The following is a 27,138-nucleotide window of genomic DNA, read 5'->3' on the forward strand; positions in this document are numbered from 1 at the left end:
TATAGGAGATGGCCAAAAATATCATGAAGTTAGGATTTTGTGCCTTAGTATTCAGAACCACTGTGGTTTATTATCCTTGAGCTTGAGCTCTCAGTGGGGGGGGGGGGGGGTGGTGGTGGTGGTGGTGGTGAATAAGTGTACTCCAAGGCCTGCTGACCTGACCAAGAGAGTTTTTAAATGAAAATGGAAGAAAAGTGTTCTCCTAGAGCTCATGGGATGTCTATGTGCCCTAGAGGACATGTGATGTGACCTTACAGAGAAGGGCTGGAGGTGCCCAGTAAATTTCCAGAAGAAGTAAGTGGGAAGAAGGGTCTTCAAAGTCTATGTACAAAGGGGCAGTATACGGACAGTAAGTACAGTGAATAAGTATTTTTAAACAGAAAGAGGGTGATAAATCAACTGAGAAATTCTTGATTTGTTTTCAGAAGAGTAGAGGAAAATAGTAGAGAAGCTACTAGATGAATTTGAGATGATGGAAATCTCAGGAGAAAGTCATCGAGCTGTCCAAGGGTTTGTGATGATCAGTTATTCAGAGTTTAGGAAAGGAGGGTTATTTATTCTTCTGTTATTTCTATTATTTTTCAAACTCTTCATTATAGAAAATTTCAAATGTGCACAAAAGGAGAGACAGCAGTACAATGAACCTACCCAGCTCCTACCTTTTACATTTAAACAGGGAGACTGAGGCAAGGAAACTTCCAAAGATGTGCTATTGATTTTTCAACCTCTCACTTAGCATAATCTATAGGGTACTGTTTGGGGAAAAAAAAAAAAACTTTTTAAGAGAGCCTATAAAGGGCAGAATTAAATTTGCTTTAGACAGTGAAACATCTGAAGATGGCAAATTGGAAAGTGGAGATAAATGTGTGATAGTCACACAGAGAGAAATCTATCCTGATAAACTTCATATTGATCAAGTATTTATCCTGCCTTTCCCATACGAACTATACCATATTTTTATGTAAATAACATGTACCTCCTTTGTTTTTTTGCCTACCATGCCCTCCTCCTCGAGGTATTTTCGTAAGCTTATGCTAACTTTTTTTTTTCAGCAACATGTTAAAAAAAAAAAAAAAATTGGCAAAGTGGCCAGTAGGAAAATAACTTGAGGGGGAAGGGCGTGGTTGGCAAATAATCGTAGAAGGCATGCATTATTTGTGTAAAAATATGGTACTTACCATAACCAAATTGTTAATGGGACCCATTCTTCATAAAAGAATTCCAGCTAATAAATCCAAAAGGAATGATACCATTAGAAAAACCACCACCGTTAACAAAATAATGGATCTATACAAATGTTATCAACGGCTGCTAAAACCATTACATGAAAGGGAGGCAGGAGAGTTTATTAACATACTAAACAATCTTAGTAATACTAAACATGGCACAACGTGATATTATGTGCCTCCTGACATGCTGCAAAAGCAAGCCTGCAGTACCACCTTTCACGTAATCTTGTCAAAGACAACATTTAACAGCAATCATATTGAATCTCTCTAACTACCGGTTGGTGGAAAACACAGGCGCTAGTGGAACAAGTTAAAGAATACCACAAGATGAATTCAATGTGGCATCCTGGATTGGACTCTGGAATAGAGAAAGGACATTAACGGAAAAACTGGTGAAGTCCAAATAAAGTCTGTCATTTAGTACAAATAGCGTTGGGTTCTGAAGAGCCCTGGTGGCGTGACGGTTAAATGCTCAGTTGCTAACCAAGACATTGGCGGTTCGAACCCACCAGCCACTCTGGGGGAAGAAGATGCAGCAGTCTACCTCCATAAAGGTTACAGCCTTGGAAACCCTACGGGGCAGATCTACTCTGTTCTATAGGGTCGATATGCATCGGAATTGACTCTGTGGCAGTGAGTTTGGGTTTTTGAGGTTTTTTTTAGTGTTGTACCGATGTTAAATAAGATGTTAATATTAGGGGAAGTTAGGTGAAGGTATATAGGAACTCTGGAGTATTTTTGCAACTTTTCCGTTACTAAAATTATTCCAAAATAAAAAGTTTATTAAAAAAAAAAAAAACCACCACAGAAAGCAATCAATCAAATCCAGAATATGGGAACTCTACAGGAAGAATAATTGGATTCCTCAATAATTAATTATAAATGGCTTGGGAACAATAACAAATAAGCAAAAATTAAATTAACAGGACAGGAAACTGTTATTAAATAAAAGAACAAAAATGCCCAAGACATATTAATCAAATACAATGCGTGGGACTGTTTTGATCCCGATTCAAACATACAAACAGCAGAGAGATTTTTCAGACAATTAGGGAAATCTGAAAAGGGTGGGTGGTTATTGTATGATACTAAGGAATTGCTTAAAATTTTGTCAAGTATGATAATGACATTATAGGAAAATAAACTCCATATTGAAAGACTTATGGGTAATATTATATGCTGTCTTGAATTTTCTCTAATATTTAACAGACACTGCCTACCACCCCATCCCATCCCCATCCCTCACAAAAAAATGGTTAGGAGGAGAGAGACGAAATAGGACAGGTCCTGTGTTAGCAACTGTTGAAGCTAATGGCGGGTACATGGGAGTTCATTACACTATTTTCTGTTTTTTAGTATGTTTGAAAGTTTCCATAAGAAATTTAAAATTAATAAACTTCGCCTTGAGAGAAGAACCTTAGCTCGTCATTTCTTCCTACAGGCACAAAATGTCCCTCTCACTGGTGTCAAATATGCACTATGGGAGAACTGCCTAGATTCTTCAGAACTATAATAGTGGAACTCTGACCAAAATGATGGTCATTTAAGAATGAATTTTAGGTTTTTCTCTAGTGACCATGGCCTAATGTAGGCAGCTCTGGAGCTTACTAGGTCCTGCGTGCTGGGCCTCTGGTATTGTACCACTATGCCCCTCTTACCTGGTGGATAGGGGTCTACCAGTTCCTATGCTGATGCAGCTCTCTCCTAAGAAGCTTTTCTTTGTGATGGCTGAGAGGAAGTGGACCTTTCAGACACCAACCAAGAAGAAAGCCAATAAAAGCAGCCCAGAATCATGGACTATGAGAATGTCACGAAATTTCTCTACTTCTAAGACTTCCCCATGTTTGTCATCGTCTGTTACTTACATAGAAAGACCAGTAACAGGAAAGGGCCTGGGGTGTTGATTTTCAGGCTCAGAGGTGTGTTTCTGGTCATGTATACCATCTATCCTCTGCACAGCCAGTCTCGGGGAGAGTGGAACCCAAGAAAACAGGGTGGGCAGTGGCAGCTTTAACAAAGGAAGGAGAAAGTGCCCTAGACCTTTAAGGCACAGGGAGACACAGAGAGGCTCACAGGAGCCAGATGGATCTATCTATGACAGAATTTGGGGATTACTGAGCAGGCAACTCAGGCAGTTCTGCTTTGGGACTGTGTGATCAAGACACCATGGAAAGAACCAAATTTTAGGGGCACATATCTAAGAATTACACATTAAAAGGATTTCTGAAAAGTGAGTAGGATGTCAACGTTTGGGAGTCATTGCAAAAACATCACCCAGTCCTTTGAGCTTTTACAGATCTCAAAGGTAACAATGGGTCTTGGCTGCAGAGCAAGGCTCGCACCTCAATGAGGCCATCCATAGCATGCCAGAATCTTCCAGAGGCAATTGGGGGAAGAGAGAAAGAGGGAGAAAGGAAAGAAAGACAGCTGGCATGGCCCAGTGAGGAGACAGCGAAACACCGTCCATGGAGGAAGCAGTGCTGCAAAGGCAGACTCTCTGTACTACTCTTCCCTAGGCCACTTCCTGTCCCTCAAGATGAACCCACCTGTGGCATTCCCAACCAGGATCCACTGGTAACCTGCACAGTAGGCCACAAAGAGGCCTGACTGTAACATAGAGCTTTTAAGAAGCACTGACCCAGGCTGGCCATCAGGCCCTGCTGTGGAGGGGCAACCACAGGTATAAGCTGCTATGATGTCCACCCTGGGGGTTGACAAAGCTCTGGAGAACATCCAGCACACCAAATGCCCTGGTGCATGTGTTTACAAAAGCCAGCTCTCAGCTGAGCCAAAGGAGGGTACGTCATCCCCCCACATCTTCTCCCTCTGAACTGGAATGCATGATGCGGCTTCCTTAAGGCAGGCTTACCTTTCTGATTATGTCTCCCTTAAGCTAATATGAAAGCTGATTTGCATTCCTTAAGAACCCAGCAGCTGAGTGGAGGTGGGAGAGATGGCCCAGGCTGACACTGGCTTGCTAAGGGAAACTGTCCAAGGACTTCAAATTTGTAGTAATCTGCATGACAGATAATCTGTGTGTGACAACTAAGAGGTGGCCACATTTATAAAACTGACAGACCTCTCTAGTCTCATGGGTCTGCTGTGAGGATAAGTAACATTACGTTCCCATAACTTAAGTGCTTGAGAAAAAAGACTATCCAAATTTGACGTGGTATTGTTATTTCCATATGGGGTTTCTCCCACGAGTCAAAGTAATTTTCTTTTTAACACTTCAGCCCATATAGTGGGTACTAGAGGCAGGCAAATGGAGGATGCATTTGGTGCCTTTGGTGCCAAGGAGCCCTGGTGGTGCAGTGGTTCAAGAGCTTGGCTGCTAACCAAAGGGTCAGCAGTTTGAATCCACCAGCTACTCCTCAGAAACCTTACAGGGCAGTTCTACTCTGTCCTATAGGGTCGCTATGAGTCAAAATCAACTTGATGGCAATGGGTTTGGTTTTTTGGTACCAAGAGTTGCTGAGAATGGAAGATGCTACCAGCCCCGTATTCTATTCTCAGGAGTGCTGCCCACACTCCATGATGTCCACACACTGAGCCGCCCTCTTGTTAGCCGGAGAAAAGAACTTTCCAATCAAACAGAAGAGACCTGAAAGCTTAAAGAAGGGAAAGCCAGGGAGCAGGTCAACTGAAAGCATATATTCCTAAGAATTAAAATAGCCTTTCTCACTGGTTACAATTCAGTATTTTTGGAGCAGAAGGGAAGTACATGAGATTCCTGAAGGAAAAAAATAAAAGAAGGTGAAAAGATAAAGAAGGAGTTGTTCCAGAAACATTTAGGCAAATTTCCTTTTCCTCGTCCAACACTGCTGAAACCGAAAATCCAAGGCTTCCTTCAGCATTTAAAACATTTCAAGAGATTAAGATCAATCTCTAAAACAGGGCTGTCTGACAGAACTTTCTGGATGATGGATATGCTCTATTTGTGCGCTGCCCACTTCGCTGGCTACTGGGCACTTGAAATGTGGCTAGTGCGATTGAAGAACTGAATTTTAAGTTTTACTTATTTTAATTAATTTAAATAGCTGGAGAGCAGCTCTATAACCTTTCTAGGGCTTCCGGTGTGCCAAGTCCACATCACAGACATGCATCATACACCCACCACACACCACTGGGAGAACTGCCTTTGCTTGGGTGGAAACTCCATCTAAAACTGGGTGCACTTTGCAGTCATCTAAAATATATTTTCCTGCTACTCCCCTTATTTATATCACAGGGTCTTTCCTTTGCTGCTCTATCCCACATCAGCTGATTTTAACATCCCCCCCGCCCCGCCCGAGGCCCAAAGGCCCCTACAAGAGAAACTATTAACATTTGAGAACAACATGCTTTAACTATACATTATAGTGCTACAAGTGATAAGGAGAGGCTGGGCTGGGCAAAATCAGACGAATGACTGGCCGCCTTTTTAGTGAGCCAATCTGATAGCACGGTCTTTGTAGTCTCAGGCAGAGTAGTGTCTCGGCTTCCATATTTAGACCCTTTCTATGACTCTCAGATCCACTTTGCTAGATTTACAATGGAAAAGATGCTTTTATCAATTTCACTTCGACAACTCCATTTAGGCTCTGAAAATCTCTAAATTGGGGCCTTCCTAGTATTTTTTTTTTTAGTAATGAAGATTTGGGGTAATTATAATGTCACAGGCAATTGTGTTGACAAAGCAAAACCACCATGTCTCCTTGCTGGGCCTTTGCTCTCAGGCTGACCAACAGGAGGAGAAAAGAGGCTTTGTCAGGAGCAGATGTGCACTGGGAGGCCCCAGGAAAGCAGATCTGTTGAATGAAGCAGGTGCCACTTAGACATTCACTTTGCTGACTCCAACCACAACCTTCCCTTCATTTGATACCCTGCTTTTGGCAGGAGGATGGGGAGAGAGCATTGCACAAAAAGGCAGCATGTTTATCCTGTTCAGATTATGGCCTCAGCCAGGCTGCTGCTGCCGGGTTCTGCACACTTGCTTTTTATTAAGCAAATGTTAGAGCTGGGCTCTGGAAAGCGAATCCCTGTATTTACACGGGTAACCTGAGAGCAAGAGGGCCCCAAACCACAGTGGCTGTGATGTGTAAGCTATTAGAGTTAATAATAGTGCGCCGACATTCCTTCAAAATCCTAATGGAAGCATAAATAAAAAGAGGAAAGTCCCCCTACTCAAGAACCCTAAAAACTTCATTCTGTCATAACTTTTCCGGTTGTGATATTCTGGTCGCTGTGTGACCTGTGATTAATTCCCTTTTTACATGCTCAATTGAAATCCACTTTTCCCATCCACGTAGTCAACAGAAATAGCTCCAACGGATTTGGTATGAAGAAAAGAAAAAATCCCGTCACAGAATATTACCTGTAATGACAGGCACCAAGATTCTGTCTTGGTTACAAGGAGTTGAAATCATCTAAGGCCAGAATCTATCTTCCGAATATAAAGACACAGAAAGATCTGGGGACCTAAAGGAAGAAGAATGAGATAAGGAAACCTGTAACATGGCCTGGAGGACACTGGGGATGGGGAGGGCTCGGTGGTGGCCATCTGCCTGGCCAGGCTGCCAGATGGTAGGCACCTTCCTGGGCCCCTCTGCCCCTCGGCCCTGCCCTGGGCCCTCTGCCCTGGCTGTTCCTGGCTCAGATCACCGTCCTGGTCCAAGAATGGTACACTGGCTCGTCATGTTTCCCCACAATGAGAACAGCTGACCTATTCAGACCAAGGAATACATGAAGGAATGTTGACCTGGCTTGACAATGTGTGCTAATTCCCGCTGGGGCCCTGAAGAGCCTGAAAAACTCAGAAGACAACTCTGGAGGCACTGGGCCTGTAACAGGGAAAGCATCTAAAGGCTACATCTGAAGGACACGGCCAGGGCTCAAATGAGAACTAGGAATAGACACGTAGACTGGCCATCATTTCATGGTTAAGGTCCTCTACACTACCTTTGTTCTGCAGTCTGAGTAGTAGAGACCACATTAGCAATTCCTTGTATACAAATGACAAATGCCTGAGGCCCCATCAGCTCAATCAGGCAGAGGTGAGATAGCAGAGCTGAAAACCACCAAGAAGGACAGGGGATACTGAGGGGTCAGCATCTTTGCAGGAGGGAAAGAAAGGCTGCTAACTGCAAATGCCTTCAGCTCTGGGGCTGTGTTTGATGAGTGACAGGAAAGCCTGGTAATTCTAGAGCAGCGAGTCTCAGTGTTGTCTGCCCCAACATGCCTGAGAGACACAATAGGCTTCCACCAGAAACCAAGGCTTCCGGAAGCAGGGGTTCTCGGCGTGAGATCTGCCACCTCCATCCCCCAATGGAAGCTGACTGGCCCAGTTTCTAAGACTGCGGCTCCCAAGTGCTGAGAGTGCACCTGTGGAGATTAATCCTCTTCCCATCCAGTGAGTGTTTAACAGCAGTAGTAGCAGCAGAAGGTAACAGTGACTGCTTGCTCATGAAGCCACACAGCTCCCTGAATGGGGAGCGTGCAGAGTTAGAACTGCCTCCTCCTTCTGAGAGCTATTCTGGAAGGCATTTAAAAAAATTGTTTTTTTTATTATTTTTTTTATTTTTGGTTGCAATGTACACAATCAAACATACATTCATTCACAACTTCTACATGAAGAGTTCAAAAACACTGGCTACATACTTCACAGTGTCACCATCCTATCTCTACCCATCTTGTGTCATCACCATTAACAGAAGGCATTTTGGACTGCAAGAGGTCACAATGAAGGGAGAAGAGAAAGATGAATGCTCTAGGAGGGAAGAATCCCTTCCTGGCTGGCCCTATCTCTCCCTCGCTCAATGCCACGGAAGCCGCTGGGCGTGTGGTGCCCATGGGGCAGAGAACTGCACGCCCTTTGGGTGTTCTAGGATCTCCCCATTTCTCAGCAGCAGCCATGTTTCACTGGGAAACCTGGAGGCCACCCAACAGTGATGACTCCTTCCAGCCTCACGACCATCAGGCTCTGGATATTTGATCCTTTTTGGTGTCGCGATAAACCCACTAGTGCCTGGCCTGCAGGTACCTGTGGCAGAGGCGAGAACCTTGCACTTGTGGGAATCTAAGTGGAATAGGCAAGCGGCCTGGGTCAGGAAGAGGTTAGGAGGCTTTCCTGCACGGGACTCTGTGGTGCATAAAAATAGGCCGGTTCTTCTTGCACCTCCTGCCCAGCTGCTCACTGGCTGTGGATTACTGCAGTCACATGGGCGGTGCTCTTAGCAAAGCCCTGCATCTGTGAGCTGAGAAGGTCACTGGGAGACAGGGCTGAGGAGCACCCCTGCTGCCCTTCCCTGTGCAGAGGGCCACAGCTTGCCTGAAGAGCAGAGTTTATACAAAGCCCTCGGAAAGCACTGTCCCATACAACATCCTGCAGTGATGGCCATGTTCTCTACCTGGGCTCTTCTTTCCAGTAGCTCCTAGATAATGTGACTACTTGAAGTTAGATGGAAAAAAAAAAAAAGAAAGCTAAATGAAAAGTTCAGGTCCTCAGGTTACATGTGGCTACCAAGCACTTGAAGTGTGGCTAGTGTGGCTGAAGAACTGAATTTTTAATTTAATTTGCATTTAAGCAGAGCCGCAAATAAGCAATGACTCAGTTTGTTTCAACTGAGACCATCCTAGACCTTAGGTTCCCTAAAAGTGTCCCTAGAAATGAGAGGGTCAGTCAAAAGGAGGTCCATTTACCTTGTAGGAGGGTGGCCTAAAACTCACAGCCACCTTGTGCTCTGCACTCCTTGGGGACCTCTCACGATGGCAATCTGCATCCTGGGACTGACATCTCACACAAAAACAGCTGCTGGGTGCTGCCTGCTTCAAGTCCTGGTAGTATCACTGCATCTAACGCCACAGCACTTTTAAAGCTATCATGTTTTATAGTGCCTGAAAATGCACTATTCTTACAATAAAACATTATTTCGTATATTGATTTAGCTTCAGTTAAAATACTGAGGCCAAAGGATTTCCTGCACACCAGAATAGCACATCAACACCCTTCTGTGCAGCCACATTGAAAACTTTCCTAAACTAACATTTACCCCTCAACTGATTCTCCTAGGAACACGTCTACACGTTAACGTATCCAGAACATGAGGAGGTGCGCGGAAAAAGGTAGAACAAGAGCTACATCTTATAGCTCATCAAGGTGAGCACTGGCATTTCATCTCATTGTTAAAGAAGAGCTAGAAGAGAAGGAAATGGAATAAGTACTGGTGATGGCAGTGGTGACAATAAGGAAAAAGTGAAAAAGTCACCCTTTAAGACAGGAGGGTGAAACAGAACACGGCTGTTGAAATACGCAGAGTGACTGTGCCATTTTAGGGGTCCACAAAGGCCATGCTACTGCAAAACTATGTGGCGGAAGAAAAGAACAGCCTGAGACCATGGACCGCGAGACTCCAAACTCAAAAGCCTTCAAACGCTGTCACCTTGAAGTTCCTTCAATCAAAGGTTAGACAAAGGGCTTCTAATCTCTTTCCATTTTTAGAGTATTTGCCTCTGGAGCACAGACCTTTACATCTCAGAAGGGAGGCATCTGGATCCGTTGTGGAGACAGGAAAGCAGGGCCCGCACTAGTACGGTGTGCTCTGCAGGACTGAATGCATTTGTGAGGGACGGTGCTAAGACATGGATGCTGATGGTTAATAACACTATGTGCCAGGCACTGTGCTAAGCAGTTTATAGGAATCACCTTGTTTACAAGACTCATATCAACTATGAGTACGGCACTATTATTATCCTAATTTTATAGCTAAGGCTTACAGAGGAGGTTAATGTGCTTGCCCAAGATGACACAGGTTATTAGTGGTACAGCACTTAGAATATCCAGCTCCTTAGGGCCTCCCTTCTTGCTTTCCTCTCCTTTTACTCTCTGAGCTATGCCAGACAGCTACAAAGTTAAATGACCCTAGCCACCCTTTTTACCCCTTTCTATGGCAGAGATTTTTAACCTTTTTCGGCGGGGATCAGGATTGGAGGGGTCTCTGACTCTATCCTGTAGGGTTTATGAGTCAGAATTGACTCGATGGCAGTGGGTTTTTTGGATGGGTTCTGATCTATCTGCACATCTGATCAAAGATATAGATCCCAGAAAAATACAAATGTTTTTGCATAGAATTTCTCAAGGTCCACAGACCCCAGGTTAAGGACATCCTAACGTTCTGGTCCCCTTATACCACAGATCAAATAGGTTTTCATAGAAAACGAACGCACAAAATGCTGCCTCTTCTGGGCCCAGCTGAGCTTGCCCCTTTATGGTCAGTCCAGGACAGACCTTACTGCCTCCTATCTCATGTGGGAGACCCTGCAGAATAGGAATGTGAGTCCCAATGGCTCAGGCCAGGACCTGCACAAGAGTCCTGCCCCATTACCTGAACCTCAGGCTTCTGTTGTCACCCACCTTTTCTTTTTTGCCCGAAAGATCAGTCTTTAAAAAGGTATTCCAGTAAGCACAGCTGGAATTAATTTACACTCAGGAAACATACATATTTTTGAAAGTTCCTAATAAGGTCAAAATAAAATAGGGATGTGAAAAGGTAAAGGCGTCTTTAGTGGGAAGAGAAGGGAGGAGAATTTTGTTTCCTAAAGAATTTTAAAAATTGATTTAGTTAGATTTGGCAGCTGAAACAGGTAGTAAAACATACACTTGTTTTACAGTATAGCAAGACTGAGCAGGTTCTTTCAGTTTTAGGAAATTTTATGTACAGGAGTCTTAAGAGAGAACTTCAAATAAAGCACCCAAACCCTTACCAACAAGACTGATGTCAGGGCCAGGCCAGAATACAGAGACACATCTCAATGAAGACAGCTGTGAAGGGCTGCCTTTTCTTTCTGTGTAATGTTAATGCCTTATAATCAGCTTTAATTTTTAAAGAGGCCCCACCCACCAGTCCATTTCCCCTCCTTCAGGAGGTGTGGAAAGCAGTGGCCCTCGGCCTCCCCCAGGGCAGCATGGGCAGTGGATGGGTCTGAGCCTATAGTGTCAGACCACGGGGAAAGATGCACTCTGGGACTCTCTCGGGGACCCCAATCAGGGGCAGGAGGCAGAGCCAACTATGGCCTCAGTGAGGAAGGGGGCAAATTAACTAGCTAACTTGCTCCAGGCCCTGCTACACATACCCCAGCCCTACCCCTCATTATCTAGTTCGCCAGAGAGGTGGGGAAGCTAAAGAGCCCTGGGCAGAGGCTTCTCGGAGGTGAAGAAACTCTCCAGCTTAGTTTACTTCTTTCTGAACATCATCTACTTCCCCTCGAATGCCCTTTGTTGTAAACAGTACCCCCCACAATCAAATGAAAACAAGAAGACATGTTCTCTGGTTGCAAAGTGGTCTGCTCACCGACAGCACTTCAGTTTGACAGTCAGCTGATGACTGATGCTGTGAATTCTGCAACTGCAGAAACACAGGGACCTGTGGTCTCCCCCGGGGAGAGGCCCCTGTGTGAGTGTGTGTGTGTGTGTGTGCACATGTGCACGTGTGCGCACGCGCTAAGGACAGGACTGCTGGGCAGGGCAGCTTCAGGCGCCACCGGAGCCTCCCACAGCCATCAGGCCAGCTGGGGCAGACCAGATGCAATCAGTGTGGAAGGGATGGACTCCAACAGTTCTACGGGATAAATGGCGCTGGAATAACTGGACTTTGAAGAAAAAAAAATCAACTTAGATCCCTACCTAATGCCACATACCAAAATAAATCCCAGATATTTAAAAATATTCAAATTAAAAAATGAAGTCATAAAAGAACTGGGAGAAACATGGTTAGATGTTTATCTGATTTTGAGGGTAGAAAAGGCCTTTGTAAGCATAAAAAACAAAAGATAAATAATTAAAGAAAAGTACATCATAAAAACAAAAGTAACAGAAGTAAAATAAGAATGAACTGGGAAAAACGATTTACAACATACACAATAAAGGATTTATATCCTTAATCCATGAAGAGCTTTTCCAAACTAATAAGAGAAAAAGACCCCAACAGGAAAACAGGCAAAAGACATGAACAGGCAAATATTAAAACACACATATACATAGATAAAGACAGGAAAAAAAGAAACAGTGAACACTTCGATCACTAACATCACTGAAAAATGCAAATTAAAATGAGATACTATTTACTGCCTATGGAATAGGTGAGCAAGTTTTAGTGATGGTAATACCCAGTGTTGGTGGGGGTTAAAGAAGCAGGTTCTCAACAGCACTGCTAGCAGGACAAGCAGGGACACAGGCGAGGCGGAGAGCAGACACACAGCGATGTGGCCAAGGTTTGGTTCCAAAATAAACAGCATGTTATTTATTGTAAAAAATTATAAATAAATTATCAACAACGGGATAACTTAAAATGGACAATTTGGTGAAATATTAGCAAGCATTAAAGTGATCTTTTAAAAGAACATCTAATGATATAAAAATGGTTAAGACACTTCAAAACGAACTACAATACAGTGTACACAACATGATCCTAATAGGTTAAAGATTTTTCTATGAATAGAAAATAAAAACCAGATTTAAAAAACCTAAAAATGAACACTCTTTGTAGTCGGATTATGGATGACTCTTACAATCATCACAATAAAAAAGCCCCCAGCGAATACTTAGTTTCCCTTTTTATTGTGGCATCATCAGGGATATGTCAGCCATTTGGGAAAATGCTGATACTTTTTAGCAGCTCTGGTAAAAGGCTTGATGGGACAACAGCTAAAGCGGATGACTCCACCACCCTTCTGATGTCAGTTGTCTATTTTGTTTTTCTCTGTCTGGTTTGTAGAGATGAAAGACAGCTGCATGAATCTATGATAAGATCTCAGACATAAGAGCAATGGCAATGGAATTCTTATTGTCATTACTTCTGCTGAAACAGGCAGGAAGAGACCAGCTCTGGCTCTCTGAGGATTGCTAACTGTGAGCAAGGCCTGGTGAGGAGCAAAGCACTGACCAGAGACCTGGGCTGCCCTGTGGAGAGCCTGCCTTCTGTCTGATGCCAGGGCAGACCTTCTGGTCCTGGCGCCCATAGTGCAGGGGGTTCTGAGGCCCAGCACCAAGGATGGCAGAGTCAAGGGAAATAGGCTTAATGGAGGACCTCTCATGTGAAGGTGTGTCAGTGGGAACAAAGTATGGGGATAACTGTGTTTAAAAAAAAGAGGTAAAGGAAGGACCTCTGCCAGTGGCCTTCCCTGCCCTAGGCAGATCTGCCTCCATCTCAATAAAAAGGCACTTGGGAAAATTTTTAAATTAAACCATGAAACTCCATTCTAAGAGACTAAAGGCTTGTTCACCTCTTTTTAAAAAGAACAAACGAAATAAACATGAGTGATGCTAGTGTTTGAGTAGTCCCTTCAGTGCTGGGGGAAGGGTAGGTGTTCAGAAAAGAAGGAGGGGAGCCTTCAGGGTACAAGGTCTTTGTGAGGTCTGCCTTGGTGACCCAGAACTTCAGCTTCTGCCACGCATGAGTCAGTATCTTGAACTTGGACACACTATCCTACAGACTACTGCCTCGTACCTTTGCACGCTGCCCTGCCACCTTCCACTGGGTATCATACTTGCAGTGGCCCTTCATTCTCCCTAGAGCTAGCCCAGAAGACACTGAACCTCTTTCCGCTTCAGATTTGAAGGATATCCAAAACGCTCTTAGAAAAGCCTTCTGCTAGTAGGACGCTTCTTTAAACCACACTCTGGAGTTGGGGATGTATTACTTCTCCCATTAGTGTTCATTTCCAAGTTAGTTCATTGCCCACAAACAGCACTTGTTCTGTTCTCATCTGGTTCTTTCTGCTAATAAAGCTAGTCTATTGGCAGACACCAGAAGCTTGCCATCACAGAAGCAACAGACACTGGCCACACGGTACAACCTGAAAGAACGATGAAAAGGGGATCCCTCCAAGTCTAGCCAGGTACCAAATCTGCTGGTTAAATGAGACAAATCTGGTTCCAGTCCCAGAGTACACCCTACAGCGTGCTGGGTAAACGTGTTGGAAGACAGAAGAAGTGTCAGAATTATTTGGATCACATCCTGCGTTAGATTCATTCGCTGGATTCCCAAGGAGCAGATAACATGACTGGCGTTTGCCTGACATTGCTAAGATGAGGCTCTACTCAAGATCTAGGCTGATGTAGAAAGGCTGCACTGAGAAAGTGCTAACCCAGTCTCACAGCCAGAACTCAGCAAGTGCTGGCAGTCACAAGCTGAGATGGCTCCTTTGGGGAACTGCTGGCTTTTAGGACATAGACCAGAATTCCCTCTTATTACAAATGCAGCCAACAGTATGAAACTGGCATAAAATGATTCACAACCCAAGGCTGTTCACAAGAGGCAGCTTCCAGGAATCAGCAGTAGTGGGTGTGGTTCCACTTTATTGAAGAGTGAACAGGTCTACCTGTCCAGAGACCCAGAGGATCCTTACTCGTACCTATAAATTCATGCATCAGCAAAGGTGAGGCTGGAAGGGAGCCAAAACTATAAAACTGTCTGTTCTGCTCTCCCAGAAAGGTCAAGATGATTAGAATGGATAACAAAGTCTCCAACCAAGCCCACACACGGCAGTGTTTTTAGCAGTTCCAGAGTATGTCGCATAGCCAGAAATCCTACCACCACTCTGGGCAGTTTAGGACTCAGACAAGGAAAAGAAAGTGGTAAGGAAGTAGGGAGTAGGGATCTAGCTATAGTGGGAGACTTTTCTTCATTCAATCAATCGTCCATTTCAGCCTGAAAAGACAGGGCTATAAGGAGCCCTTTACCCTGTGGCATTCTGGCTCAAATCAACTCTTTATTTGGGTTGCTTCATGGAAGCCCCTAGCCCTTGCTTACGAAAAAAAAAAGCAAGCTGAAATTTTAGTATTTGATATTTTTCAGTTATTCTGAAAGTGATTCTCAGAGCTATAATGGCTCTTCATATTTCCTATTCTTTTCTAAATGCTTTCTGTCCCCCACTTCGAAATGAGGGCACAGCATTCTCTCTCTCTTCAAAGACCTACCCTAAATAAAGAAACTGCCAGCAACTTTTCTTTCAGCCACTTACGCCATTAAGGAACTTTTGCTTAAATAAAAGTATGTTATTTATCTATCCTCTAAGACTTTAAAGCAACAAATTTCCCAAAACCATAGGGTACATAATTTGTTCTACTTAATTATATAGATTTTAAAAGTTTAAGAAACAGTCACATAGCCTCTCACAGAACAGGCCTGTCTTCCCTCTTTGACCAGACGTTGGAGGCATGTCCCTGGGCAGGCCCCGCCTTGGTAAGTGGCTTGTAGCATCTGCTGAGGTGGTGCTAAAGATGCTGGGGTGGAGTTGTACATTTTTGCCACCACATTTCTATGAACTTATTCCCTTTTGTTTATTTGGGATATTCAGCAACATGCAGAAAGTCAAAGAGCTGGGAAAGAAGGGCAGGGTGGTGGCACGTTACTGGCTAAATCCAGAGGTCCTTGGTGAGACCAATACGACAGGATGCAGGGTCCACAGCACCAACCAGAAAGGTGCCTTCATCCCAGCTTGCTGCTGGCCCTGTGGACAGGGGAGATGGTGGCGTCTTTCTGGAGATGGTCAGAACACTCCACCTTAGCATGACGCACCTGCCCATGGGAGGCTCTCTGCTCTAGTCAAGGGCGCTGACAAAACCCATGGGAGAGTAAAGGACAAAATGTGCCCCACAGCAAATTTTAAGGCACCCCCCCAGCAAGTCCTGTCACAGCATAACACTCACTTTTCAAGTAAACAATTCATCAACATGGCATCTTCTTTCAGGAAACTCCAAGTCTACTAGTGAAGGAATTGGAGGCTCTTGGGCTATTCCTAGGCATCAAATGCCTACCAATAAAGAAAACTCAAATCAAAGCTTAAGCTCTTTCTGAAGGATCTGTTGTCAGTCATGCCATGAAGGTTGAAGTGGAAACAGGGAGGAAATTCAATAAAATATTTATGCTATCTTACCATTAGCATCTTGGACTCCAGTAAGTGCTCCGACGGCTGCTGCGGTTTCCCCAGACAGGACGATCTGTCCCCCTCCTTGTAAGGTGGCTTCAGCCAGGGTGGCGACGGCATGGGCAGCAGCTTCACTGTGGGCACAGGAACGGGAGAGAGGGGATGTGTGAGATGAATAAGGGACAACACTGCAGCAACATCAACCATCCTCTCAGCCCTTGCTCGGATCTTGACTGACCCTGTGCTTGTGAGCCGACCAGCACATACACGATGCCAATGCTAATGGACTCAGCCAGGAGTGATTTGCAAATGATAATAATAAATAGCTAGAGAAATTCCAAGTCTTACATATTTATAAAACTAACGTGAGATCTTTAAGCCCAGGAAATGGTTATTTGAGGACAGAGGCACTCGTTACTAGCGTCCTCCCTATCAATATCAATTGAGTGCTTGCAAGCCATAGTAGAAGCTCTGATCCATATTCACAATGCAAAAGCCATTCTGGCTGTCAATCACGGGGTTTTCTTTTTCTCTTTAAGGTAACATGAGGCAAATCATCTGAAGCTGCTCCATTATAGCCTAGGGTGGATGATAATACGAGGAGTCAGCAACCTGAGCTTGCCATTTAATTAATATTAAATAATAACTGTTTGGCTTATACCTGTGCTTTTCAAATACAGGATAATGGCTGACTAACATCCTGAAAAGCTGAAGTCTTCACCCTCTGCTTCACTGTACATGCAGGTAGTGCTAAGCTCAATACTTCAATTTTAAAATTCTCACTATCAGCACAAACTCCTTGACTCTATGAACATAACGAAATATAAACCTCTCTTCACAGCAGAGCAGCACTCTGTAGAATAGAGAAAAGCTATTAACCATTTGTTTACTAGAACAGAAACACTATTCTAATAGTTTGTCACATTTTTCTTTCTTTTCCCTCCTATATGCTTTTCCTAAATGTATAAACACCCATGTTTATGGATTCTTTGATGTTAAGAACCAAAACCAAACCCACTGCCAATGAAGTCGATTCTGACTCATAGCGGCCCTACAGGACAGAGAAGAACAATACCCCATGGGGTTTCCAAGGCTGTAATCTTTATGGGAGCAGACTGCCACATCTTTCTCCTGTGGAGCAGCTGGTGGGTTTGAAAGGACTATCTTTCGCTTAGCAGCCACGCACTTAGCCACTGCGCCACCAGGGCTACAAACTGTAAAATATACTATTATTTTTTATGCCAATAAGAAAGAAAATTTCCTGATAATTATAACTGTGATATGTCATCCAAATTTCAGGGACATTAAAATACAAGAAAACAGATAAATTCAGTATCTCTCCTCCAAAAGCATCAGGTGCCAGTTTGCACAGTTAGTGAGAGAATGTCAAATGTGGGCCTGGAGTACAGAAGGTGGTGTCATTTAGTTTAGCAGAGGTGGACAAAGCCTGGGTTGGATAACCAAACAACCCAGTTGACTCAGCTTTGCTCTGAAGCTGCAGACTTCATGTAACTATGGGCGGCCATCTTGAAATCACAAGATGTACGCAGGGATGGGTGAGGGGATGTGGACTGGTTTAGGGTAAAGGCGTCACAGCTGTGGGCAATGCAACCAGCATCAAGCTCAATAGTGTCACTTTCACCGAAGAAAGTCTACAGACGAGTACAGCAACAGACATGGTAGTTCTTGGTCACTAAAAGGATTCTGGAAGGCAATAAAAGAAACTCAATGGACAGTAACGTCTTATTAAATATAAAAAATTTAATAACTTGTCATGCTTTTTAATTTTTATGTCTGTGTGTTTAAAAAGTTTTTTCTGACAGTAAAAGTAATACATTTAGAAACCTTGGAAAAATCTCATTATGTATAAAAGAAAATTAAAAATACCATATAGAGATGTTATTTCCTTCTAATCTTAAGCACAACTTTAAACAAATAATTAGGATCATATTGTGCATATGGTTCTATATCTTGCTTTTTTCACTTAAGGCACTCTGGTGGTCCAGTGGTTAAAGCACTCGGCTGCTAACTGAAAAGTCAGTGGTTCAAACCTACCAGCCACTCTGCGGGACAAAGATGTGGCAGTCTGCTTCAGAAAAGCTTTATAGTCTTGGACCCTATGGGGCAGTCCTACTCTGTCCTATAGCGCTGCTGTGAGTCAGAATCAACTGGACAGCAGTGGATTTTGGTTTGGTTTTTCACTTAACATTATACTTCCTTGTGTAAATAATCTCTGACATTTATTTAAAATGATTAACGCAAAACTGCTGATTTTCCCCCCTTCTAGTCAGTTTAGGCGAGGCGACTACTTCCATATGGAAGAGAGAAACAAAACTTTATTTCCAGGTTTCCTCTGATTTAGTTCAAAGTCATGATTATATATTTTAAATTTATTTGCACACCCAAAATGTGGGACGTAACCCAGATTGAATAAAAAGCTGGAAAGAATCATAGAGCTTACATGCTGTCCATATAAAAGCTAAGATGGTGCTTGATACTGAAATGTACTTCTCAGTGACTTGATACCCACAGTCATCATTCCACAGTCGCTGTAATGTGAACTCAAAGCAAAAGGGGCCACTTGATTTGGAATTACTACTAAGGTTATTTGTTACATTTTACATGATAAATTTTAATTTTAAAGTACTTCGTAAGTATTTATCAGAGACAGTATAATGAATCATTGCTTAGTGCCTAGGTCCTTTATTTTTAATAGTTTCCTGAGAAACGTTTGTCAGTAAACAATGTCATCAACCAATTTTACACTGCTCAGCTATCATGACCTCAGACTTCATGGAAAGCTGAGAAGTATACTCTCTAGAGGTATTTTGGAGAAAGAAGCTGGTATCTGAGAAGTGTTTATACGGAAATAGGGTCCTTGTTCTTAGCTATCCCAGTGACTGCTCGGTCCCCATTTTATCAAAGGTGACGTCCTCCACTCGTGTACAGCCTGGACACACGCTTTCGGCGCAGAGTTTCGTGGGGGGGGAGGGGGGAGGGCAGCTCGTCAAGCCCTTACGTGAGTGTGTAATTGAGCCTGATCACACTCATATGAGCATATCTGAAGCTCTAAACATTTGAAGTTATTTTCTTTGATGACTTTCTAAAATACGGTGTAGTAGGAGAAAAGCTGTAATCGGAGTCGGCTTGACCAAACACAAGAGAACCAGCAACACCTAAGACAGTATGAGATGCTGAAGATGAGGGGTCCGATGGGGTGCCCAGGTGGGCGAGGTTAGTTACCCCAGCCCTGTCAGGGACAGGGGCATAAGACAATGACTACTTCTCGTGGTTAGCAGGCCTACCATTTTAGTCTGTCCTGGCCATTTATACTAGAATGCACGGGAAATGACCAAACCAGACTGCCAGGAAAGATCCCCTTTACTTAAAAAAAGGTGACTGGGATGAGAAATGTCCCTGAACAATCACTTCACAATTTTAGACAAAAGTCATTTCCAGACTAGTTACAAATGAGAAGCTTCCATCAACTTTTTATCTGGATGTATCCAAGCTTTAAATATAGGCAGAAAAGCGGTTACACAGTCCCTGCCCTCCATTTCCAGAGAATGTCAGATCTAGGTTCTCAAACCCATTTTTTTTGGTCAAATACCAGTCCATACATTAAAGGCATATTCTATTTTACTAATATCTAATTTTAAGAAAATGATACTTTCACTTAAAAAAATAGTAAGTAATTTTTTTTTTCTTTAAAAATATGGTTCACTTTTTTTAAGCGAAGTCTCTTCACAGCAAAACAGCAGCAAACTCTAACTCCTTGAGAAGAAGTACTGACTTCTGCCTGTCTTCCCCAGTGGGGCAGCACAGGACACAGTGAATTCCTACTGGGGTAAAGCGTAGATTCATTCTACTAATATTTATCAGCATCTCTATATGCAAGGGCTGTACCTTGCAGAAGGACTTGTTTAAGAAGGAATGTGAGTCTAGGACAGCTTAACCAGCTTCAATCAATCACAGTATCACAACAAATACATGATGCCATCATTTCCTCTCCTCTCTGGATGTTCAGGCTGAACAGCTCAACTTTTCAAAGCTGTGCTGCTCTGTCCTTCACTTATTCCCTCTGATTCCCACCCTGCCTCCTTTCTAAAAGTGCTGATTTATTATTTATTTTGAAAATTAAAATTAACACAGGTTTCAGATTTTTTAATGGCAATTCCTCCCTACTCTCTTTGAGTTGTTATAAAGCCAGGGAAGACTAAAGGCTTTACAGCATGGCTGAAAAACAGGTCTGCCCTGCATGTGTCCTAATCCCTCTCCCCCAACAGATGAAGGGCCCCTGCGTCTTGGTCCCCACCTGCCTTGGTCCCCACCTGCTGTTGCATGCAGCCTGCCTCTCCCTTCTCACCCTCTGCCCACACCTGCTGTTTACAGTGAACAGGGTTGCAGGTGATTACTAGGGAGCCATGCTTGTTCCACCTGTACCTGAGACCTAGGCAGACTATATATACAGGGCCAAGGTAGAAAATCATTTTGTTACCACAGGAACAAGTACCAGCTTTCTGTGTTTCATTTAGACAACTTCTAACAACAAATTCTGGGGAGAGGCTGGGAATGCCGGGGAGAAAGTATGCCAGTGTGCCTCATCCCACACGTAAGCAAACACCAAGGGCTTCTGTCTTAGATGAAAGGCTCCTGACTAAAGCATCAGACAGTGGAGTCAGAAAGCCCCCTGATGCTCCTCTAATAGCCTGCTACAGTCTCTAGACCGTTCCGGGTCAGGCTGGGCTTCTCCACCTCCAGCAGAGGCTGTAACACCCCATCCCCCGACACTCACTGGGTGTTGAACTCTGATTGCAAACAGATTTCAACATCTCCTTACTCCTCCTCCACGCCATACTGAACCACATTCTCCTTCTTTCGGAGTAAACACTGTAGCCACCTCAGCTGCATCTGAGTTTGCTAACAAGCTCTCTGGGGAAACCATTACACTCTTACCTTTGGAAATAAGCCCTGGCCCTCTCAGCAAAGGGAGCCCAAATGCGTTTCATATTTTCCACTATATTCAGGGTTCCCAGGACACTGACACTTCACTGGAATATCCAAGGTGCTGGCTGGAAGCCTCAATGAAATCGAGTCCTGCTGGTCTTTCATGGTGGCCTGTCAGGCCCCAAGTTACAGTGCGGGTGACCAGATCAAAGGGAGACAGGTTCTCACTCCGGCCATGCCTTTCAGGAAGTTTATCTGGTTGTTTTCTCTCAAAGGAAGGAGTGGGATTGAGCCAAAGTGTAAGCAACCAAGTAAGACTTTCATGTTACTGAAAAGAACATGGTCTAATGGCCCAGGTCACTCGCAGGAGAACAGCTGTGCGTGTGTTTCAGTTTTCTGTATTTAATCCACCACCAAGTCCTGGCCATATTTCCTCTCCATTCTTACTATTTCGTTTTCCAAGGCATGCCTGGACTGACCCTTCCTAACTGGTCTTCTACTTCCAGTATCTTCTCACTGTAATCAATTCTGAATTGACTAATGTTAAAACAGAATTTAAATGATAGTAACTATAATTTGTGAAGTGCTAACTATGGGCTAGGTACTTGGATAAGAGTTTTATATACACCATCTCACTGAATCCTTTCAGCTCTCTGTGGTGAGTGTTAGCTCCATTAGAATGATGAGGGAACTGAGGCTTGGGGGTTAAGTTTCTCAAGATCAAATGGCTAGTTAAGTGGTGGTGCTCGGATTCCAACCTGAGCCTGTGTGACCTCAGAACCCTCTCATGTACCACCACGCTCTACAGCCTCATGTAAATCTTTTGGGCACAAACCCATCACGGCTCACAAGTAAATACCACATCCAATCTAAACTTCAGCTGATCTGAATATTCTGAGGGAGGTGATCTCTCCTTCTGGATTTCTACAATGTTTGTAGTCTACACTGCACAATTCAACAGTGATTTACAATCTGAATAATACTGTTGGCTAAGTGTTTTACTTAAAACCAGTCTCCCTAATAACAGTACTTTGGACATGTTGTCAAGAGGGATCAGTCCCTGGAGAAGGACATCATGTTTGGTAAAGTACAGGGTCAGTGGAAAAGAGGAAGACCCTCAATGCGATGGATTGACACAGTGGCTGCAACAGTGGGCTGAAGCGTAACAACGATTGTGAGCACGGCAGAGGACCAGGCAGTGTTTCATTCTGTGGTACACAGGGCCACTATGAAACAGAACCGTTTCGACGGCACCTAACAAGAGTATGATTTCTTTGAGAGCAGAGATTATGTCTTAAGATGGATATATACATAGCACTATTATAGCCTTACCTAGTAGAGTAAGTTCAATGACTACCCGAGACTGATAGCTACTGTGGGTAGTGCCAACAGCAGCTGATCTTTACTATATGCCAGGCACTGACCTGAGGTCTCACGCGCATCAACTTATCCTGTTCTCCCAACACCCTTACAACGCAGGTACTTTAATTACCGTCATTTACAGAAGAGGAAAGCATGGACTTTGAGAATAAACTATATGAGGTCACATGGCTAGTGACAGAGCCGAGATTCAAACCCAGGTAATCTGGCTCCAAGGCCCATATTCTTAACCATTAGTTAAAATGCCTGGGTCCACTGAAAATAAAATTGTGACAGGAATGAAGGCTAAGAAGAATGGTATGATCTTTTCAACTCTGTTAACACTGGTGGAAGGAACTGAGCAGGGAAGATTACAGTGTAGTTTTGGAAATGACCTCTTACTGGACTACCCCCATACCTGAATTAAAAAACTTCAAATTATTTTCCCAATAACCCAAAACTTATTTCATATTGAAGTCTTTGATAAGCAATGGAAATAAATTTCCTGAAAAGCCAGTAAAATCAGCTCTTGACGTGCTTGAACATGGCTGAATAACCCCATGGCCAACAAAAGCAGTTTCCTTTACGGGAATAAAAGGACAATTAATCCTGAAGTTTTTTGATCTGTTAGGTCATTTCTGATCCCTTTAAAGCAGGGGCTCAGAGTCTGGTAAAAACTCAAACCTTGCCACTTTGGGTCTGTTAATGGGTACAGAATAGGATTAAGTCAAGGGCCGACCAGCAGGCTTGATGTGGAAGTCAGAAAGGTTGGACTGCTTGCTGGAGAGTGGTTAGGGTGGGATGAATGAGGCCTGATTAGAAGCCAATCTGCAATATTTTATGGGCTGGGAGTGTAAAAGGGAACCCTGGTGGTGCAGTGGTTGAGTGCTTGGCTGCTAACAGAAAAGTCAGTGGTTGGAACCCACCAGCTGCTCTGCTTCCATAATGATTTATAGCCTTGGAAACCCTATTGGAATAGACTCGATGGCAATGCGTAGGTTATAAAAAACTCCAATTTCCACTTCTGACAAACTGAGATACAGCATTTCTCTTTAAGGGCTTCAATCCCCATCCAGGGAAGATACGTGATCCTCATTGACGCCTCCACCCCTGCCTCTACCTGTTGAGTGCCATGGTGACCGTAGCTCCCTGCTGCATCTCCTGAGAAGCTGCCACTGCAGCCTCTGCCAATGATGCCACGGCCTGAGTGGCCTCTGACGCTTGCGTCGTTTGAATGGTCATCTCACCTCCCTGTAACGTGGCCCAGTTTTGTTCCACCTGAGGCAGAAAGAACATGACAATAAAAATTCAAAGCCACAAAAATGGTTATGATTTTTTTTAAAATCATTTTTCTAACAAATTGCTATGTGCTTGGTAAAATATGCATACATTCACATATGCTTTTAAATTTACACGACTTACAATGTACAAAACAGGGTATTTAGTATGCTATCTTTTATGTAAGAAAGGAAGGGGTATAGAGAATACATTTGAATTTGTTTACATTTACATAAAGAAATTCTGGAAGGACACACAAAAGAAACCATTGGAGTCTGTTTAGTAGAGGGTTGTAGGAACAGGTTGGATGGGGATGGGAAGCAATACTTTCCACTATATACATTTTTTCCTACCGTATACTTCTTAATATTACATTTTTTGATCTGTATCAATATATTATACTCAAAAATTAAAAATTTTAATAGACACTAAAAGTAATCATAAAAAAATTCAAACTCTACCAAAGGATATATAATGCTGGTAGGCCAGATCCTCTGCTAAGGTAACTACTGTGACCTATTGCTGTGTACCTTTGTAGAGATATTCGACTTACATACAAGCAGATTTATAGAAGCGTACATATACACCCCTATTTCCCCTTTCCACTATCCCCATTTTAAAAATGAAAATCATAGCATATTCTACATATCTTTAATACAGCTTGTTTTTTTCACAAATAATACGTCTCTCAAATGATTTCATCATGGAACATATAAAAGAGCTTCATTTGTTCACGATTCATAATCATGCCAGCACAGCATTGTTTTATTTAATCAGCTATCTTTAATGGGCATTTAGGTGGTTTCCAGTCTTTTGCCATTACAAACAGTGCTGTGATAAACATCCTTATATATTAATTATTGTTGTTGTTAGGTGCCGTTGAGTCAGTTCCAGCTCATAGGGACCCCTATGTACAACAGAACGAAACACTGCCCCATCCTGCACCATTCTCATGATCGCTGTTACGCTTGGGCCCATTGTTGCAGCCACTGTATCAATCCATCTTGTTGAGGGTCTTCTTTTTTGCCGACTCTTCACCCTACCAAGCATGATGTCCTTCTCCAGAGACCGTCCCTCCTGATAACATGTCCTAGGTATCAGACCAAGTCTCGCCTGCCTCGCTTCTAAGAAGCATTCTGGCTGTACTTCTTCCAAGACAGTTTTGTTCCTTCTTTCGGTAGTCCATCGTATATTCAATATTCTTTGCCAACACCACTACTCAGAGGTGTCAATTCTTCTTCAGTCTTCCTTATTCACTGTCCAGCTTTCACATGCATATGAGGTGACTGAAAACACGGCTTGGGTCAGGTGCACCTTAGTCCTCGAAGTGACAGCTTTGCTTTTTAACACTTTAAAGAGATCCTTTGCAGCAGATTTTCCCAATGCAATGTGCTATTTGATTTCCTGACTGCTGCTTCCATAGGCCTTGATTGTGGATCCAAGTAAAATGAAACCCTTGACAACTTCAACATTTTCTCCACTTATCATGATGTTGTTTATCGGTCGAGTTATGAGGATTTTTGTCTTCTTTATGTTGAGGTGTAATCCATACTGAAGGCTGTGGTCTTTGATCTTCATCAGTAAGTGCTTCAAGTCCTCTTCACTTTCAGCTAGCAAAGCTGTGTCATCAGCATAACGCAGGTTGTTAGTGAGTTTTTCTCCAATCCTGAGGCCCCATTCTTCTTCAGAGTCCAGCTTCTCAGATTATTTGCTATACCTATTCAATCTAGCATCACTAGATTGAATAGGTATGTGAAAGGATACAACCCTGGCACACAATTTTTCTGACTTTAAACCCCTTGTTCTATGTACAGGTTCCTCATGAGCACAATTGAAAGTGTTCTGGAATTCCCATTCTTTTGGAATGTTACCTATAATTTGTTATGATCCACACAGTCAAATGCCTTTGCATAGTCAATAAAACACAGGTAAACATCTTTCTGGTATTCTATGCTTTCGGCCAGGATCCATCCCTGGTTCCACATTCTCTTCTGAATCTGGCTTGAATTTCTGGCATTTCTCTGTCAATATACTACTACAACCGCTTTTGAACAATCTTTATCAAATTTTTACTTGTGCGTGATATCAATGATATTGTTTGATAATTCCCTCATTCTGTTGGATCACCTTTCTTTGGAATGGTATGAATATGGATCTCTTCCAGTCAGTTGGCCAGGTAGCTGTCTTCCAAATTTCTTGGCATAGACGAGCACTTCCAGCACTGGTATTCTGTCAATTCCTGAAGCCTTGTTTTTCGCCAATGCCTTCAGTGCAGCTTGGACTTTTTCCTTCAGTACCATCGGTTCTTGATCATATGCTACCTCCTGAAATGACTCAATGTCGACCAATTCTTTTTGGTATAGTGGCCGTGTATTCATTCTATTCTTCTCTGATGTTTTGTATTTGAGTCTATTTATAAGATAAATTTCTATGGTAGAACTGTAGATCAATGGTATTTCATATTTTTATTTTTGATGGATACTGCCAAACACAGCAAATACATATTTTTTAAAAATAATTTTTATTGTGCTTTAAGTGAAAGTTTACAAATCAAGTCAGTCTGTCACATATAAGCTTATATACACTTTACTACATACTCCCATTTACTCTCCCCCTAATAAGTCAGCCCACTCCCTCCTTCCAGTCTCTTCTTTCGTGACCCTTTTGCCAGTTTCTAACTCTCTCTACCCTCCCATCTCCCCTCCAGACAGGAGACGCCAACACAGTCTCAAGTGTCCACCTGATACAAGTAGCTCACTCCTCATCAGCATCTCTCTCCAACCCACTGTCCAGTCCCTTCCATGTCTGATGAGTTGTCTTTGGGAATGGTTCCTGTCCTGGGCCAACAGAAGGTTTGGGGACCATGACCGCCGGGATTCTTCTAGTCCCAGTCAGACCATTAAGTCTGGTCTTTTTATGAGAATTTGGCGTCTACATATTTTTTAAACATACCAAAAAACACATTCCTTTTAATTGGAGGAATTACGAAGATACTAAAAAACAAAAACAAAACCCCAAACCACACAAAGACATAATCACTGATGCTGGAGCAGATGAGAGTTCGCTCTGTTAGATCTAGCACTGGTTTCTCCAGCTCAGCAATACCGACATTTCTGCGTAATTCTCTGTGTTGGGGGCTGTCCTGCACATTGTAGAATGTTTAGCATCATCCCTGGCCTCTACCCCTAGCTGCCAATAGCGCCCTCCCCCGGTCATGACAATGAAAACGTCTCCAGCCGAGGCCCAGTGTTCTGGAGGAGAGGGAACCAGATTGCCTCCAGTTGAGGACTGCTGATTTTGGCAGAGTGGTTTGCATTTACAGCTGTATCTGGCAACTTCAGTCTGTTTTGGCCAATAAATACTGTGTGGCTAATTGTCTCCCTCAAAAAACAAAAAGCAGCAAGGGCAGTGGAAGCAATCT

The 27,138-nt window shown here is 43.2% G+C and overlaps 1 protein-coding gene across 4 annotated transcripts in view; it reads right to left on the minus strand.

The window, feature by feature from the left end:
* The window catches only part of NRF1 (nuclear respiratory factor 1), a 158,028-nt gene that overhangs the window by 15,747 nt on the left and 115,143 nt on the right, over positions 1–27,138 (minus strand). For all 4 annotated transcript variants that reach the window (XM_003407273.4, XM_023544613.2, XM_064289738.1 and 1 more), the window contains 2 exons: positions 23,560–23,717; positions 16,143–16,267 (listed from right to left, as the gene is read on the minus strand). In XM_003407273.4, the coding sequence (XP_003407321.1) occupies positions 16,143–16,267; positions 23,560–23,717 (283 nt within the window). The remainder of the gene's footprint in view (positions 1–16,142; positions 16,268–23,559; positions 23,718–27,138) is intronic.

This window comes from Loxodonta africana, chromosome 8 (assembly GCF_030014295.1).
Source record: "Loxodonta africana isolate mLoxAfr1 chromosome 8, mLoxAfr1.hap2, whole genome shotgun sequence".
Lineage (NCBI taxonomy): Eukaryota > Metazoa > Chordata > Mammalia > Proboscidea > Elephantidae > Loxodonta > Loxodonta africana.